Source organism: Drosophila innubila (genome assembly GCF_004354385.1).
Source record: "Drosophila innubila isolate TH190305 chromosome 2R unlocalized genomic scaffold, UK_Dinn_1.0 1_C_2R, whole genome shotgun sequence".
Lineage (NCBI taxonomy): Eukaryota > Metazoa > Arthropoda > Insecta > Diptera > Drosophilidae > Drosophila > Drosophila innubila.
The window spans coordinates 11,680,433-11,698,536 of record NW_022995374.1 but is presented as its reverse complement, the minus strand read 5'-3'; the positions used below and the strand labels follow the sequence as shown (position 1 = coordinate 11,698,536).

General features: G+C 34.5%; 1 protein-coding gene across 1 annotated transcript in view; it reads left to right on the top strand.

Moving 5' to 3' along the window:
* LOC117785343 overlaps positions 1–18,104 on the top strand; it is a 69,012-nt gene that overhangs the window by 29,042 nt on the left and 21,866 nt on the right. Inside the window, exon 2 of the mRNA XM_034623301.1 lies at positions 17,749–18,023. Coding sequence (XP_034479192.1) covers positions 17,749–18,023 — 275 coding nt within the window. The remainder of the gene's footprint in view (positions 1–17,748; positions 18,024–18,104) is intronic.

The window sequence follows — 18,104 nt, the reverse complement described above, 5'->3', positions numbered from 1 at the left end:
TCCTTAAACTGGAGGGATTTCTTTTGCTGCAACGTCTTCTGCTTTTTCGGCCAATTATAAAATATTTTTTACGCCTGTTAAACCCTTGGAGAATCCCAAGTTTGAGTAAATGCTCTTACACTCTCTGTTACTTGGGGAGTGATCAAGATATCAGCATTAACACGACGAACCATTTTGTAGACAACAATAGACAATTTCCTTTAGTAATCATCCTGAACAATCTCAAAGATTTAAATAAACCAAAAAATCAAAGATTTGATTTGCGTCTTTTTCTTTTTAATTCTATCAAAAAGAATAATTTATGAATGAAATGTTGGATAACATTATCCAACGCTGTTAATTAACATAACATGGAAATCAATTCAAATACAGTCTGTAAATTTATTAAGCATAACGCTAACAGTTATCTATTTAGTCCTGTTAATTAACATAACATAATACAAACGTAGAGAAAATTAACATAACATAATGAAAATAATAGAAAAAGAAGAACAAGATGAAAAAGAAAGGTATTTTAAGAAACCTAAAACATGATTTAAGCTAAAGAGAAACAATTTTTTCGAACATTAGAGTAACATAATGCAACATCAATTTTCAATTTCCCAGTATGACTATAAGTCTTAATATTTTTAAAATGCATACACTCAGAAATACGTATACGTAATTGAAATATGTGAGCACCAAAGGCACTTGAAAAAAATAATTTCCATCGTGCATTTATTCATCAGATTTAATATTGAAATATTTCGAGAGAAAACAAAAACAATGAAGGAAAAAGTTTTTCACTTTTTTTGATTTGTTTTTGAATTGTCGTTAAATTTTTTATGGCCTGGCGTGATATTTGTTTTCATTTCATTTATTACGAGTGGAACCAAAAGAACAATTTGTATAGTAATTGTTTTATGCGCGCGCTCATCACGCTCGAAACGTTTTGTTTATGGATCGGTTTGTCGACTTGTCCCGTTTGTCCCTTTGTTCTCGTTGTCCTGCGTGTCCTGGTTGTTCCAGCAACAAAATGGCGACAAATTCAAATGCGAAAAATTTGTGTTGCATTTCTTTTTTGTTGTTTGTCGTTCGGCTCGTGATTTTGAGCAATTTGTTAAAACAAATATCGAAACATATATATTTGCACGGTTTTGCAATGTTTATTCGATGCAATGTGCAGCTTTGTATTTCGTGTTTGCATATTTATTTACTTTTCTGATTATGCGGCGTTGAGCTTTAATTTGATTTATTTATTCATCCAGATTTATTTAACATGCTCAATTGTTGCCAATCTAATTTTAGGCTAAATATTTAATAACAAATTTGTTGCATGCCTTAGGGGGGTACGTTATTAAAATGATATACTTTTGATAGTAACTTATAGATATTCTACGGTTGCATATCACTCGCAGTCCTCTTTGGCCCGGGAAGCATTATCAAACACTCAGTCAAGTTTGCCATGCGGTTATTTTCCTGTCAAACTTTTCCATTGTAATTGAGCGTAAAAGGAAAACTTTTACTATGCCGTCTCTGGGTTGTTTTTCTTTTCGTTTTTCCCCTATCCCTCCACCAGCCATCTGAGAACTGCATAGGCCAGGCCCTTAGCAACGGCACAAGTTGGCTGCTGCTTCTTAGCCATGTTGCCAAGCCAGAGCCGCAATTGAGGAAGCTACTCAAAAAATAACTTGTATATAAACTGTAAACAACAACTGAAGTGAAGGGGATGAAACGGGGAGGCAAAAAGAGGTTTCCCTTCGGCACTTGAGGCAGGACTGCTCATAAAGTTCAAGAGCAACATATGTTGTGGCATAAATTTATAAAGTCCTCAGGGTTGGATCTGCCTTCTTGTTTACTTTCATGTTGCCCAAAAAACCAAATTATGGTTAGACTCTTAACTTGTTTATTACGCGCACCCAGCGAAGCATGTCTAAAAATAAGTTTTTTAATTTAATTTTAATAAAAATTTATTTCTTTCACACGCCACATTGAGAAACTTTCTTTCAATTTTTTTTTTCATTCTCATTCTCATTCTCATTATTATTATTTTTGTTACGTATGCGTATAAAAAGTAAACACGTAAATCGTTTATTTGTCTCAAAAGTTTGGTGCTAACTCGAGAAAGTCGGTTTAATCTTTTTAGTCAACATGTTTTGCCTGCCAGATGTGCAATTAAAATGCGAAAAATTACGACTCTCTTTGTTTTTATTAACACACAAACTTTATTTGCCTGAAATTGCTTAGAAAGTGCGAAATTCTTATGCCAAGATTATCTAAATTTCTATAAATTCACACAGGAAATTTTAGTTTGTTGCATTATTTATGAAAAATGTGAGTAAATGGAAAGCTAAAGAAAATTATGACAAGCATATGAACATGTCAAATAGTGCTGCCACTTTCAATAAAAGACGAGTTTATTTTGTTATAGAGAATTCAGAAAGATTTAATTTTTTTTTATTTGCATGCTGAATTTTTCGAATACACATGTTTTTTAATTTTAGTAACAATTATTTCCTGTGCAACAAAAATGTTTATTCGTTAATTTGTATTAATAAATTTTATTATTTTCAATCAATTAATTTTTGCTTTTAACAGACAATTAAACACAACGAATTTAATTTGAGAAATTATGTTCAGCATTATTCTTAAACCTTTATTGATTTTAATATAATAATCTTAGTATATTTGACTGTCGTTTTGTTTGGCAATATTTATTTAGCTATTTATTTCTGTATCTATACATATATACATATAAATCCATCTTTTCGTCCGTCTACCTATTTATCTCTTGTCTGTTGTTCTGTGCATCTATCTGCATATATATCTACCTATTTTATATCTATCTATATATTTATCTGACTATCTATCTATCTATCTATCTATCTGTAGTTCTGTCTAACCCATTCGGCGTGAAATTGAACGAATCCATTAATCGCATGCTCAGTTCTCGTAATGTAACTGAAGAGCTGTATAAATATTAATAACGTTTCAAATGATGTGGCACTTGGTGTATGCCACAACTGCCCTGCCACCCCCCTTCTTCCAACATGCCCCATGGTGGCATGTCAAACATATCAAAGATGACAGTTATTGGTGTGGGGGAGGGAGGTGGGGCAGGTCCTTTTACAATTGCGACAAATTGCATTTGCTTAGCTCGTTGCACGGTTCATGTTAATGTCTAAGCTTTGTCTCGACATGGCGAGCGAGCGAGCGAGAGGGAGAGAGAGAAGGGCTGTTGGTTAGGCAAACTGACAAGAGACAACGCTGAGAACATAACCCTAAGCATTACAACATGCATCATCAACATAATCAACAACAACAGCAACAACTACGACAACAACAATAACACTCACTCATTCAACTGATATCGCCGCGATCTACAAGGTAAACCGCCCCCTCGGGGGTGTAGGTAGGGATGGAGAGGGTTAAGCAGTGGAACTGTCCGCCTACAAATTTAGCGATGTGCGTGCCAGCGAGCTCATCTTCCCATTTTCCCATCTTCCCATTTTCCCCTCTTCCCATTTCCCAGCTATGAGTTAAGCTCTTCTCCACCTTCGTGTGTTTATATTTATCTGCGTCTCGTATTAAATTGCCAACTCGTGTGTTGAGAACTCAGGCCTCGACTATTGTTAGCTCTCTCTTTTATGTTGTCGTTGTTGTTGTTGTTGTTAGCCTTGTTGTTGTTGTTGTTCTTGTTGCCATGCTATTTTTGTAGTCATTTTTCTGCCATTATTTTTATCTGCACGTAAGTCCATTTCCACTTCCAGCTTCAGTTTTAGCCGCAGTTTTTGTTTTCCTGCCTACTTTGTTTGTTGTGTGTCTTAAATTGTCTGCTATAAAAGTTTGACTCTCTTAAAACACTCGCTTAGATACCCTTTCAAATGTGAAAAGAGTCCGATTCTTCTCGCAGAATCTCCCACAAGTTTTAGCTTCTCAAGGGACTTCATCGATTTAATGCAAATACTAAAATATTCTCTGGAAATAAAATTTCTCAAAAATCTGCTGTTTATAATGCTTTAAATGTGAGTTTCAACGTAAAGTTGTAATATTGTTTTTGATTTTGAAAACCCAACTTTTTTTATCAGTGTCTGAAATAGTTTACTTTTATTATGCCGTTATCAGAAGATTTATTTTATTTCCTTGGTAAATGTGTTTATGTGCAAACGAAAGATCTATAAATTGAAATGAATCTTGAATTTTTATAAATATTTATGCGCATATATTTTTATATAAAAATATGTATTCCTCCGTTGGATTTATGTCACTTTGCCTCTGTTTAGATAAGTACTAAAATATTGTCCAGTTCAAGTTTTGGTCAAATATTTCGCTCATTCAGTTGATTAACTTTTTGAATGAGCTGTCTCTGTTAACCGAAATGAATCACTCTTCGAGTCAGCATTGAGACAAAGATCTGCCGGCAACATTTTCATTTCAGCCTTTGTTGGGCCGAGAAACATGGCCTGCAGCTAAAATGGTTAAAATGCCGCTTTAGGCGCTGACAGTAGACAAGGAGCAGAGAGAGAAAGAGAAAGAGAGAGAGAGAGAACACAGGCTGCTGTCACGACAGAGTTGCCTGATTGTCTTTTAGTCAAGGGAAGGCAGCAAATTTGATGTACTTCTCACACATTTGAAGCGAATGTCATGCATGACAATATTCCGCCAAGAAGGGCACAGAATGGAAGAAGGAAGATGGAGAGAGGTGGGGAAAAGTGGGGGAGCAAAGGGAGGACAAAACAAACACACGCTCCACGTAAATTTCATGCAATTTGTTATGTTTTATGTGCCTCGTCTGGCAGCTTCAACTCTGATGGGGGCGCTGCTAGAATGTTACGCCTGGGAATCTCAAAATGACAGACTTCAATTTATACAATTTATTTTATTAAGTCAAACATTTGTCTCTCTCTCCTGCCTCTCACTCTCTCTCTTTTCGATGTGTGTATTTTTGCCGTTTTATTAACAAATTGATGAAACAATTTCCGCAGCGTTTAATATGGGGCAATTTTTTGTCTGACCAGCCGCTTGTTGGATTTCCGCTGTGCAAAAAAAAATATATAAATAGAGAGAGAGAGAGAGAGAGAGAGAGAGAGAAGGAGAGAGAGAGAGAGAGAGAGAGACAGAGAGGAAAGAGGTAGCTATATTGAATCAGACAACATTCCGAGTACATGAATTTGTCCCTTTATGGCACGTTAAATTTTCATTTTTAGTACACACATAAAATCTAGGAAATTGGCAGATTTCAATTGGCCGGGCCAAAAGAGAAGGCTCTGCACTCACCTAAGCTTCCATATAAATCTCAATTTATGTGCCCTATTTAGGCATTTTGGGCACGCAGCAGCCATTTAGGTTAGGCTTTCGCTTTAGGCCTCAAAATTATTGAATCTAATTAACTTAAATGAAATGAATGAAGACTACAAATGCGCCTTGCCAAACTCGTAAAATTTGGCCCCCAAGTCAATGTGTGTGCGGTGTGTGTGTGTGTGCGTGTGTGTGGCACATTTAATTTATGGATGTGTATATAAATTCATTTGGAGCTCTTTAATTGCAGCTTAATGGCAGAAATCTTGTAATGGTTGACCATTCCCTACACTCTAGCTCTTCCATTGCCTTTGCCTTTGCCATTGCCTGAAGGTCAACAGATTGATTGAGGATTAGTCTCCCCGTCCAAGACCTCAAAGTGTTGTTTGTGTTTGGCTTTCCTCTTTTCGCAATTGATGACCAAACTAAATTCAAACCGAAGCCTTATAATTAATCATTTAGGAAAAGGAACGCTCCTTCTCAAACTCTGACTGCTCCTTCAATATTTATAATGTAAATTGGGTACTAGATTGTGGGCCATCGTTTATGAGCTACGCATTGAAGTCTTTGCAAAGGTTTCCCATGTGTTTACCTCATTATACGAGGGTTGAGATAAATTGAAAGCGAACAGTTTAACTTTTCAGTTTGAAGTGAGTTTTACCTTTACCCAACTCAATCAATCTCAAGTTAAAGTTTTACAGAACTATTCAAGAATTCTTTATTTTTAAAACAAAACACTTCAAGTACTTTACAAGAAGAAATATAAATTAAAGGGCAATGAAAATGTAAGCTTTTCTGCTCTTCAATAGACTCGGAATTAATTTGACCTAAGTATAATTGAGAAACAACAGTTTCGTAAACATATTTCTGAAACTTTAAGTGAAGGATTCAAATAATCGCAAGTGATTCTGAATATTATATTTATATGAAAGGCTTGTCAATAACTTTATTGACTGTTACCTAAATAAACTGGCGCAAATACTTAACTCTTGATATACAATAAACAAAATCAGAGTGAAAGTGAGCCTCAGGTGAATCATTTCCCTCTGCTGATGAGTTTCCGCAAGTTTCTGTTTGTTGGTTTTTGGCATAAAATCAATTTGCAACTTCACTTTGAACCCTTCAATTGCCAGGACGAAGGCCACAGGCCATTGATAGCGACCTCGTGCCATTTTCCAAGCCAAATAGCTTTATTTACATAATTCAAATAAAAAAGGAAAAATCTTCTATTTGTCACACGCAAAACATGAAATAAAAAACTCAAAATACGATTTTTTTCTTACATATAAATTGCAAATGTCAGCATTAAATGCGTATAAATATGGCCAGGGCCAACAAAATCTATAAAAAGCGAAACTTTTATGCATCGCAGCACAAAGTGACCCCGATAGAATCAATGTAAGTCCACAGTGTTAACGCCTTTTTCCTTTTTGGCCCGAAAACTCTGCAAACTTTTTAATGGATTTTTCTGTTCGATAAGATTATTACAGAAACAGCAGAGAATTAAAAGCAGCTGAATTCGATATGAACTTCTTTCTAAGAAGTTCGCTAGAACAGAACTAGTCAGATTATCCATTCGAATTAAATTCAGTTAATAAAAAAACAAGTTAAGCTGAAGAAAAACTCTTTGAAAACCTCTGCAGATTTTTTGTGGTTTGAATTTGTTGTTCTTGTTATTTCCACGACAGATTTGACGCTTTGTGTCCATCATGCTCATCATCCTCAGTTGGAGCATTCAATCTGCCCCATCAGCCAGTCAGTCCGTCAGCCAGTCAGTCCGTCAGTCAGGCCGTCAGTCAGACTGTCAGTCAATCATTCAAGACTCACCGCGTTGCGCTTGAGGGATCCAGAATTGTTTATCTGTGAAATTTGAGCAGGCAATTTTAATAATTTAAGTAAATGATCCATCACAGTTACAGTTAATCTATCAAAGACAGTCGGGAGGGGACAACACACATACATATAGTATACAAATACACACGCACACACTTTGATATATATTTCTTCTTTTACTTTTTGGTTAACAAATTGTCTTGTTAAAAGTTTTCTGCTTTTTTCTTCAGCCTGTCCGCAAATTGCCGACCGAAAAAAACATAAAAAGTGACTTCAAAAATGTTAAAAAATGTTGTGTTTGTATGTATGTGTCTGTGTGTGCGTGTGCGTGTGATAAGGAAATTTGCTGGCTATTAGTATTTAAGGCGTTAAGTCATTTATATTCATTTGGATATTTGGCCTAAATGAGACGAACACTTGATTGCCAAGTGCTGATGGATAATCGTAATGGCCCAAAGCGGACAGGACCAAGCAAGGACATTGAACTGACAAATGATTAGCAATTGAAGGCAGCTTAAATACTTTGGATAAAGGACATTGCCGTTTTAAACTTACCACAATGCGGTTCTACTTAATGCCACTTTAAAGAAATTTACTTTGAAGTGTCTAAGAGAAATTATTTAAAACTCTTTGTATTTTATTTAATACGATTATGAAGTATTCTTGTTTTGAAAAGTGAATGCTATGCATTATTAAATTATCAATGATAGAATTTAAATTTTAGACCTTTAAATATTTTAAGCTCTGGTTTCTAAAAAGTATCAGAATGAAATTTAGAAGTATTGTTGAAATGTGATTAATATATGATAGTCAATTTAATTTTTATATGATATGAAGGAATACTGTAGGAGCTAAAGTGTACTATGAAATATATACTTTTTTAGAGTATATACGTACAAGTCTAAGTAAGAGTTCTTGAAACAGGATATCTTACATTTCATCATTCTCGAGTATCTTAATGGGAGTTTTATCTACTCTTCGATCAATTTAGTTGATTATATTATTGCATGTGATTTTTTTTATATGAGCCATAAATTCAATTTTCGACAAAGAAATGCTACGCAAAGGATTTCGTAGGCATTGAAAATTGAAATGATGCCAAATGGAAATTTCCCATTTTCTATTTTTTTATTACGGCTTCTTTTCTTCCTTTTTCTGCTGTATATCGCAATATGCAAATTTGGTTATTTTATTGCTTGGGCACTCATCAAATTTCAAATCACTTTTTTTCAAAAGTCTCGTCAGTCAATATCGAAGGTCGAGCCAGGCACGGTACAACTTGCAGCTGCTAAGTGAATACAAGTGAATACGAGTGAATACTTGTGAATACCCGAAGTGAGTGGGTTCCATTTGGAGCCGGGACACATGGCACACATCAATCTCTTGATGGGCGCCCAGCTGCAAATAGTTGAAGCCGCTTAGGCACGAATTTCTATTAAAATATTTATGCAAAATCCTGTGAACCGACAATTTAAGCCAGCGCCGAAAGGGTCTGAGCGGATAGCGGAGGAGACAGCAACGGGATCCGATCGGCTGTGCGTGAAAAATTTCAGCAAACGATTTTCATAATCGATTTTCAGCGTCTCCTCAATGGCTGTTGACAACAGCAGCGGAGAGCGGGAAGGAGTACGCTTGTCAACCTTTATCAAAAAAAAGAAAAAATAAAAAATAAAAAAGAGGGATATACAAGTTGGGATGAGAGGCCAGACGGAGAGTCAGAGCAAAGCCGAGACAAATGCGACATGCGTCTGTTGACAATATATCAACATGTGGAATGCGGGCGAATTGCCTACAAAGCGGGGTTGGGGTGGGGTAGAGGGATGAGGTTGGGGTTGGAGACCAGCTATAGCCGTGACTGTGACTATCCTGGCTGGCTTTCAGACTCGTCGAAATATATGCAAAAGACAAGCCGGCTTTACAATTTTTCTACTTGACTTTGACTTTTATCCAGCTGTTGTTGCTGCTCTTGTTGTTGTTGTTGTTGCTACTCTTGTTGTTGTTGTTGTGTTCGCCAGCAGGTCAAGTTATCTGTAAAGTCAGCTCCGTCTGATTCTCCCGCTGCTACGACGATGACAATTCAAGAGCAACAAAGCGCATCTAATCGATTCGCTGGCGGCACGGAATTGACTGGGAGGTTTTGGGTCTTGGCCATGGTCTGTATAGTAATGTGCTCTTAACCCGTTTAGTGGGCGTATGTGACAATGCTTAAACACAACATGTGATAAGCAACAGTTGCGATTTCTCTCTGTTCCCCTTTTGAAAAATAAAGTGCGTAAATCACAGTTTTGGCTCTCGATGATGGCCATGTTGCTTTGAGTTGGTTTAAAGGTTAAAGGTTCTCAGCTCTTTAGATATTTTAAGAGCAAAGGGAAGGCACACTTTTAATCAGTATCCACATTTCATACTTCAAATGGTCATAGCTTTGTCAAATAATAACCGATTTCCTTTAATTTTCTGTCAAGAATCGAATACTGAAACGATCATAGCGGTACGGTTGTGGTAAAGTTGCTAGCTCAAAGAGTTGTCCAACTTTCAACTGTCATAACTTGATCAAAACTGAACCGATTTTCAAGCGGAATGTCATTTTGATCATGATTTGGCCTCTAAATACGTTCTGTATTAAATTTTTGTTCATTTAGAAAATTTAATTATTTTCGACCAAGATTCGATTTTGATGCTAAGGGTCCCCCCTTTGAAATTTCGAAAATTCAAAATTTTAAATCTCAAGTTTTCACATTTAATCAACTCATTATATCGAAATTAGTATAAAAAAACACTTTAAACTTGATTCTGAGACCTTTCATTTTTTTGTAAAAAATCATGTGAAATTGAACAAAAATTTTGACTTGTAAAGTGGTTAAATCCGCAGTCTGACCAACTTCAAACTGTCATAACTTGATCAAAACTGAACCGATTTTCAAGCGGAATGTCATTTTTATCACGATTTGGCCTCTAAATTCATTCTGTATTCAAATTTTGTTCATTTAGAAAAATTATTTATTTTCGACCAAGATTCGATTTTGATGCTAAGGGTCCCCCCTTTGAAATTTCGAAAATTCAAAATTTTAAATCTCAAGTTTTCACATTTAATCAACTCATTATATCGTAATTAGTATAAAAAAACACTTTAAACTTGATTCTGAGACCTTTCATTTTTTTGTAAAAAATCATGTGAAATTGAACAAAAATTTTGACTTGTAAAGTGGTTAAATCCGCAGTCTGACCAACTTCAAACTGTCATAACTTGATCAAAACTGAACCGATTTTCAAGCGGAATGTCATTTTGATCATGATTTGGCCTCTAAATACGTTCTGTATTAAATTTTTGTTCATTTAGAAAATTTAATTATTTTCGACCAAGATTCGATTTTGATGCTAAGGGTCCCCCCTTTGAAATTTCGAAAATTCAAAATTTTAAATCTCAAGTTTTCACATTTAATCAACTCATTATATCGTAATTAGTATAAAAAAACACTTTAAACTTGATTCTGAGACCTTTCATTTTTTTGTAAAAAATCATGTGAAATTGAACAAAAATTTTGACTTGTAAAGTGGTTAAATCCGCAGTCTGACCAACTTCAAACTGTCATAACTTGATCAAAACTGAACCGATTTTCAAGCGGAATGTCATTTTTATCACGATTTGGCCTCTAAATTCATTCTGTATTCAAATTTTGTTCATTTAGAAAAATTATTTATTTTCGACCAAGATTCGATTTTGATGCTAAGGGTCCCCCCTTTGAAATTTCGAAAATTCAAAATTTTAAATCTCAAGTTTTCACATTTAATCAACTCATTATATCGTAATTAGTATAAAAAAACACTTTAAACTTGATTCTGAGACCTTTCATTTTTTTGTAAAAAATCATGTGAAATTGAACAAAAATTTTGACTTGTAAAGTGGTTAAATCCGCAGTCTGACCAACTTCAAACTGTCATAACTTGATCAAAACTGAACCGATTTTCAAGCGGAATGTCATTTTGATCATGATTTGGCCTCTAAATTCATTCCGTATTCAAATTTTGTTCATTTAGAAAAATTAATTATTTTCGACCAAGATTTGATTTTTATGCTAAGGGTCCCCCCTTTGAAATTTCGAAAATTCAAAATTTTAAATCTCAAGTTTTCACTTTTAATCAACTCTTTATATCGTAATTAGTATAAAACAACACTTTAAACTTGATTCTGAGACCTTTCATTTTTTTGTAAAAAATCATGTGAAATTGAACAAAAATTTTGACTTGTAAAGTGGTTTAATCCGCAGTCTGACCAACTTCAAACTGTCATAACTTGATCAAAACTGAACCGATTTTCAAGCGGAATGTCATTTTGATCATGATTTGGCCTCTAAATTCATTCTGTATTCAAATTTTGTTCATTTAGAAAAATTATTTATTTTCGACCAAGATTCGAATTTGATGCTAAGGGTCCCCCCTTTGAAATTTCGATAATTCAAAATTTTAAATCTCAAGTTTTCACTTTTAATCAACTCTTTATATCGTAATTAGTATAAAACAACACTTTAAACTTGATTCTGAGACCTTTCATTTTTTTGTAAAAAATCATGTGAAATTGAACAAAAATTTTGACTTGTAAAGTGGTTAAATCCGCAGTCTGACCAACTTCAAACTGTCATAACTTGATCAAAACTGAACCGATATTCAAGCGGAATGTCATTATGATCATGATTTGTCCTCTGAATTCATTCTGTATTCAAATTTTGTTCATTTAGAAAAATTATTTATTTTCGACCAAGATTCGATTTTGATGCTAAGGGTCCCCCCTTTGAAATTTCGAAAATTCAAAATTTTAAATCTCAAGTTTTCACTTTTAATCAACTCTTTATATCGTAATTAGAGTAAAACAACACTTTAAACTTGATTCTGAGACCTTTCATTTTTTTGTAAAAAATCATGTGAAATTGAACAAAAATTTTGACTTGTAAAGTGGTTAAATCCGCAGTCTGACCAACTTCAAACTGTCATAACTTGATCAAAACTGAACCGATTTTCAAGCGGAATGTCATTTTGATCATGATTTGGCCTCTTAATTCATTCTGTATTCAAATTTTGTTCATTTAGAAAAATTATTTATTTTCGACCAAGATTCGAATTTGATGCTAAGGGTCCCCCCTTTGAAATTTCGATAATTCAAAATTTTAAATCTCAAGTTTTCACTTTTAATCAACTCTTTATATCGTAATTAGTATAAAACAACACTTTAAACTTGATTCTGAGACCTTTCATTTTTTTGTAAAAAATCATGTGAAATTGAACAAAAATTTTGACTTGTAAAGTGGTTTAATCCGCAGTCTGACCAACTTCAAACTGTCATAACTTGATCAAAACTGAACCGATTTTCAAGCGGAATGTCATTTTGATCATGATTTGGCCTCTAAATTCATTCTGTATTCAAATTTTGTTCATTTAGAAAATTATTTATTTTCGACCAAGATTCGAATTTGATGCTAAGGGTCCCCTTTGAAATTTCGAAAATTCAAAATTTTAAATCTCAAGTTTTCACTTTTAATCAACTCTTTATATCGTAATTAGTATAAAACAACACTTTAAACTTGATTCTGAGACCTTTCATTTTTTTGTAAAAAATCATGTGAAATTGAACAAAAATTTTGACTTGTAAAGTGGTTAAATCCGCAGTCTGACCAACTTCAAACTGTCATAACTTGATCAAAACTGAACCGATTTTCAAGCGGAATGTCATTTTGATCATGATTTGGCCTCTAAAATCATTCTGTATTCAAATTTTGTTCATTTAGAAAAATTATTTATTTTCGACCAAGTTTCGATTTTGATGCTAAGGGTCCTCCCTTTGAAATTTCGAAAATTCAAAATTTTAAATCTCAAGTTTTCACTTTTAATCAACTCATTATATCGTAATTAGTATAAAAAATCACTTTAAACTTGATTCTGAGACCTTTCATTTTTTTGTAAAATATCATGTGAAATTGAACAAAAATTTTGACTTGTAAAGTGGTTAAATCCGCAGTCTGACCAACTTCAAAAACTGTCATAACTTGATCAAAACTGAACCGATTTTCAAGCGGAATGTCATTTTGATCATGATTTGGCCTCTAAAATCATTCTGTATTCAAATTTTGTTCATTATTATTATTTATTTTCGACCAAGATTCGATTTTGATGCTAAGGGTCCCCCTTTGAAATTTCGAAAATTCAAAATTTTAAATCTCAAGTTTTCACTTTTAATCAACTCTTTATATCGTAATTTGTATAAAAAAACACTTTAAACTTGATTCTGAGACCTTTCATTTTTTTGTAAAAAATCATGTGAAATTTAACAAAAATTTTGACTTGTAAAATGGTTAAATCCGCAGTCTGACCAACTTCCAACTGTCATAACTGGATCAAAACTAAACCGATTTTCAAGCGGAATGTCATTTTGATCATGATTTGGCCTCTAAATTCATTCTGTATTCAAATTTTGTTCATTTAGAAAAATTAATTATTTTCGACCAAGATTCGATTTTGATGCTAAGGGTCCCCCCTTTGAAATTTCGAAAATTCAAAATTTTTAATCTCAAGTTTTCACTTTTAATCAACTCTTTATATCGTAATTTGTATAAAAAACACTTTAAACTTGATTCTGAGACCTTTCATTTTTTTGTAAAAAATCATGTGAAATTTAACAAAGTTTTGACTTGTAAAATGGTTAAATCCGCAGTCTGACCAACTTCAACTGTCATAACTGGATCAAAACTAAACCGATTTTCAAGCGGAATGTCATTTTGATCATGATTTGGCCTCTAAATTCATTCTGTATTCAAATTTTGTTCATTTAGAAAAACTATTTATTTTCGACCAAGATTCGATTTTGATGCTAAGGGTCCCCCCTTTGAAATTTCGAAAATTCAAAATTTTTAATCTCAAGTTTTCACTTTTAATCAACTCTTTATATCGTAATTAGTATAAAACAACACTTTAAACTTGATTCTGAGACCTTTCATTTTTTTGTAAAAAATCATGTGAAATTGAACAACAATTTTGACTTGTAAAGTGGTTAAATCCGCAGTCTGACCAACTTCAAACTGTCATAACTTGATCAAAACTGAACCGATTTTCAAGCGGAATGTCATTTTGATCATGATTTGGCCTCTAAATTCATTCTGTATTCAAATTTTGTTCATTTAGAAAAATTAATTATTTTCGACCAAGATTCGATTTTGATGCTAAGGGTCCCCCCTTTGAAATTTCGAAAATTCAAAATTTTAAATCTCAAGTTTTCACTTTTAATCAACTCATTATATCGTAATTAGTATAAAACAACACTTTAAACTTGATTCTGAGACCTTTCATTTTTTTGTAAAAAATCATGTGAAATTGAACAAAAATTTTGACTTGTAAAGTGGTTAAATCCGCAGTCTGACCAACTTCAAACTGTCATAACTTGATCAAAACTGAACCGATTTTCAAGCGGAATGTCATTTTGATCATGATTTGGCCTCTAAATTCATTCTGTATTCAAATTTTGTTCATTTAGAAAAATTAATTATTTTCGACCAAGATTCGATTTTGATGCTAAGGGTCCCCCCTTTGAAATTTCGAAAATTCAAAATTTTAAATCTCAAGTTTTCACTTTTAATCAACTCATTATATCGTAATTAGTATAAAACAACACTTTAAACTTGATTCTGAGACCTTTCATTTTTTTGTAAAAAATCATGTGAAATTTAACAAAAATTTTGACTTGTAAAGTGGTTAAGTCCGCAGTCTGACCAACTTCAAAGTGTCATAACTTGATCAAAACTGAACCGATTTTCAAGCGGAATGTCATTTTGATCATGATAGGGCCACTAAATTCATTATTATAAAACGACATCTTAAAATTCTAAAATGTTTCAAAATTGATTTGTGTACCGTTACGTACCGGTACTGAAACCGGAGCTGAAAGAAAAAAAACTGAAATAGAACCTTTTACCGAAATAGTTACTTCGGGAAGTACCGGAACCGAAACCGTAACCTATATTTGTTTCGGTTTGATTCCCTCAATTAATTTCCATAAGTATCTAATTTGGTTGTCCTTAAAATATCGCAAGTACTATCGCTAACAAAACTGTGTTTATATTTAAAATCACACCTTTAAAGCTGTGTATCAGAAATTAGATTTTCTCGCCTGTTCGATTATTTTGTTCATTGTTTTCCGTTTTATGAGTAGCATTACCAAATATTCATTTATTACGGCCTTTTGTTGCTATTGCTGTCATTAATTTCCTGGTTTCTCCAAATACAAATAGCAATTTGCAGAATTCCATGGTCACTTTTGAATGGCATCATAGCGAGGCCTTGGTCCATGGCTAATTATCAAACTGAGCTTGGGCATTGTCTTGTTTATCTTTTGACAGCTTGCCACACACAAAATGAGGCAAAGACACGAGTCGTATCTTGGCTTCAGAGTATTTTCCATAATGAAATGCTGATACATTAAACAGATTTATTAAACGTTGCTTTCATTGTCGACGTTGATGCTGCTGTTCGTGTTCCTCTCTTTCCTCTCTTTTAGACTCCCTATTCCCCACTCTATCTCCCTTTTATCCCTCAGTCTGTCATGGACCAAGGTCTTTTGGTTTTCTCGAGCGCGTGCTGCTTTTGTGGTTGGAGGGGTTGGAGGGGGTGGCGTTGGCTTGTGGTTTGGTGGTTCGCTGGCTCGGTGGCTCAATGGGGATGATGGAGTGGGGAGGGGGTGGCAGGGGGTGGCAACCGCCTGCAGCTAAGCGCATTGCGTTTGTCAAATTTTGACGAGCTGCTTTGCGTCTGTGTCCGTGTATCGATTTGGCGCCGTTCTCTTTGAAATCCATCTCACTATACGTCCTTAAGCTAAATTAAAGCATATATTACATTTCGTTAATCCTTTGAAGTGTGCTTCTATCTCTGTGGATTAAGTTGCAGATTTATTAAAAAGATACTCTGATAAGAGAGACAGCATTTTTTAATTAGATAAGGTGCTTACTAAAATTGAGCTTTCGTAAGACTAAGTCGAAATTATAGAACGCTTTTGATAATTGAAGTCTCAATAAGTCACTCTCTGTGAGAACTGTGTTCACGTACTTTTCATACAGCTTATTCACAACAGCTTATTCACAACACAAATGTACTTCAATTCTTTAGACTTGACTTCGAGAATGTAAACCACAAAAGGAGAGTCCAAAAATTTCCGCCATAGAAGTCAAACAAATCACTTGAATACCCCCAAGTAAACAGAGAAAACAACACGATTGTCATTCATAATTTAACTGGAACTTGCAACTTGACGACATCGAGTGAAGACTAATTTCGACACCAGTCCAACAACGTTTCGGCCATGGCCCAAACAAAATACAAAGGGAAAAGCAAAGCAATCGAAACCAATCTGTAAAAAATACAAAAATGTTGGTCACGTAACAACATTTCTTTCCCACTCAGAAAAAATGAACGAAACTCATGATTAACCAGTAAAAAGGCTCATGCTCAAAATGATCGACTACGAAATACCCTGTGAAATTCATCCCCTTCTTAAATAGAAAAATAAAATTTCGATAGGCAACTCTCTGTCTCTGAGATCGACGCATTAAGAAAATATATTTTTCCTTACGGGGGTCAGTTATAATACCATTCTTCACATTTTAAATATACTATATAAAAGTTCAACGTTTATGAAATTGTCGTAATTGGCTAAAAGGACAATCATGATTGGAAAGCGTACATAAAACATTTACACAATTCTATAGCAAAGTAAATATTTTAGATGAGATTTATTTCATATTTCAAGCACGTTGAAATATTTATTTGTTTTCTTAGTTAAAATTTGTTTTAAATTCTAAAGAAATTATTTTTTGTTTGCAAAAATTTAATATAATTAATAAGTTACCCATTTATTGATAAATTGTTTGTATTCTTATTTGAAATGTGTGCTTAATTCGTAATCAAATTTTTGTTTGTTCTACAATGTTATTTAATTATTGCATATATATTGATCATATACTCTAGCAAGTATTATTTATTGCAAATTGGAGCTACTTTCCTCAATTAATGCCAAGTATTTTTCAAATATTTAAATAGTTTATTTCTGTTGCGATGTAATTAAAATCTGCACTCATATATTTTCTTTGTTTTTTTGGAGTGCTTCTTTGCCGAGCAACAAATTGTGGAATTGAAGCTTGCATTGGCATTACGAGTAGAGTCAACATCCTGAACTGAATGTAGACTTATAATTCGCCTGGCTGGGCAATTCTACAACAACAACAACAACAAACTCAAGGCGAGTCGAGTCAACAGAGTGCTCAAAATTTTACGCGCGTTGACTGCTGAAGTGGCTCTAAGGGAATGTGGCTGCAGGGGCAAAGGAGCAAAGGGGCAAAGAGGAGGGAGGCAGGTCCTGCAGTGGCCTTTGTCACAGTCAGGGACGACTGGGGCGACAAGGACGAAAAGGACGTCTGCGTCTTTTGCATTTTGGGGGGCGGCAAACGCAGACAGAAATTACAAATTCAGCACAATGTTCCATTGTCATTTATGCATTCGCTGCATAAATTAGGCACAATGAGTCTCAACGTAGTTGTTGTTGTTGTTCTTCTTCTTCTGCTTGGTCTTGGCTCTTAATAAGCTGAAATGGCTTTTAACTACTTTCAGGTGGCAGTGGCAGCGGCGGTGGCGGTGGTGGCAGCGGTGGCGGTGGCAGCTCATCGGACATATCCAAAGATCATTGCAATAAAACGGTGGACATATTCGAGGACATCAGTTCGCCAGAGGTCAGCAATCAGAATGTGGGACGACCCCTCACCTGCTGGTATCGCTTTCGTCCCCTCAAGGGCTCCCCCCGCGACTTTGTGCTCCGACTGCGCTTCAAGAAGTTCAAGGTGGGGCAATTGCTCAATGCCACCCACTGTGAGGGTGGCTACCTCCAGGTGAGTACCCCCCCACACACACACACCCTGCTAACCATAACTACATGACTACACTGATAAAAAAAATGTTCTATAATCAAG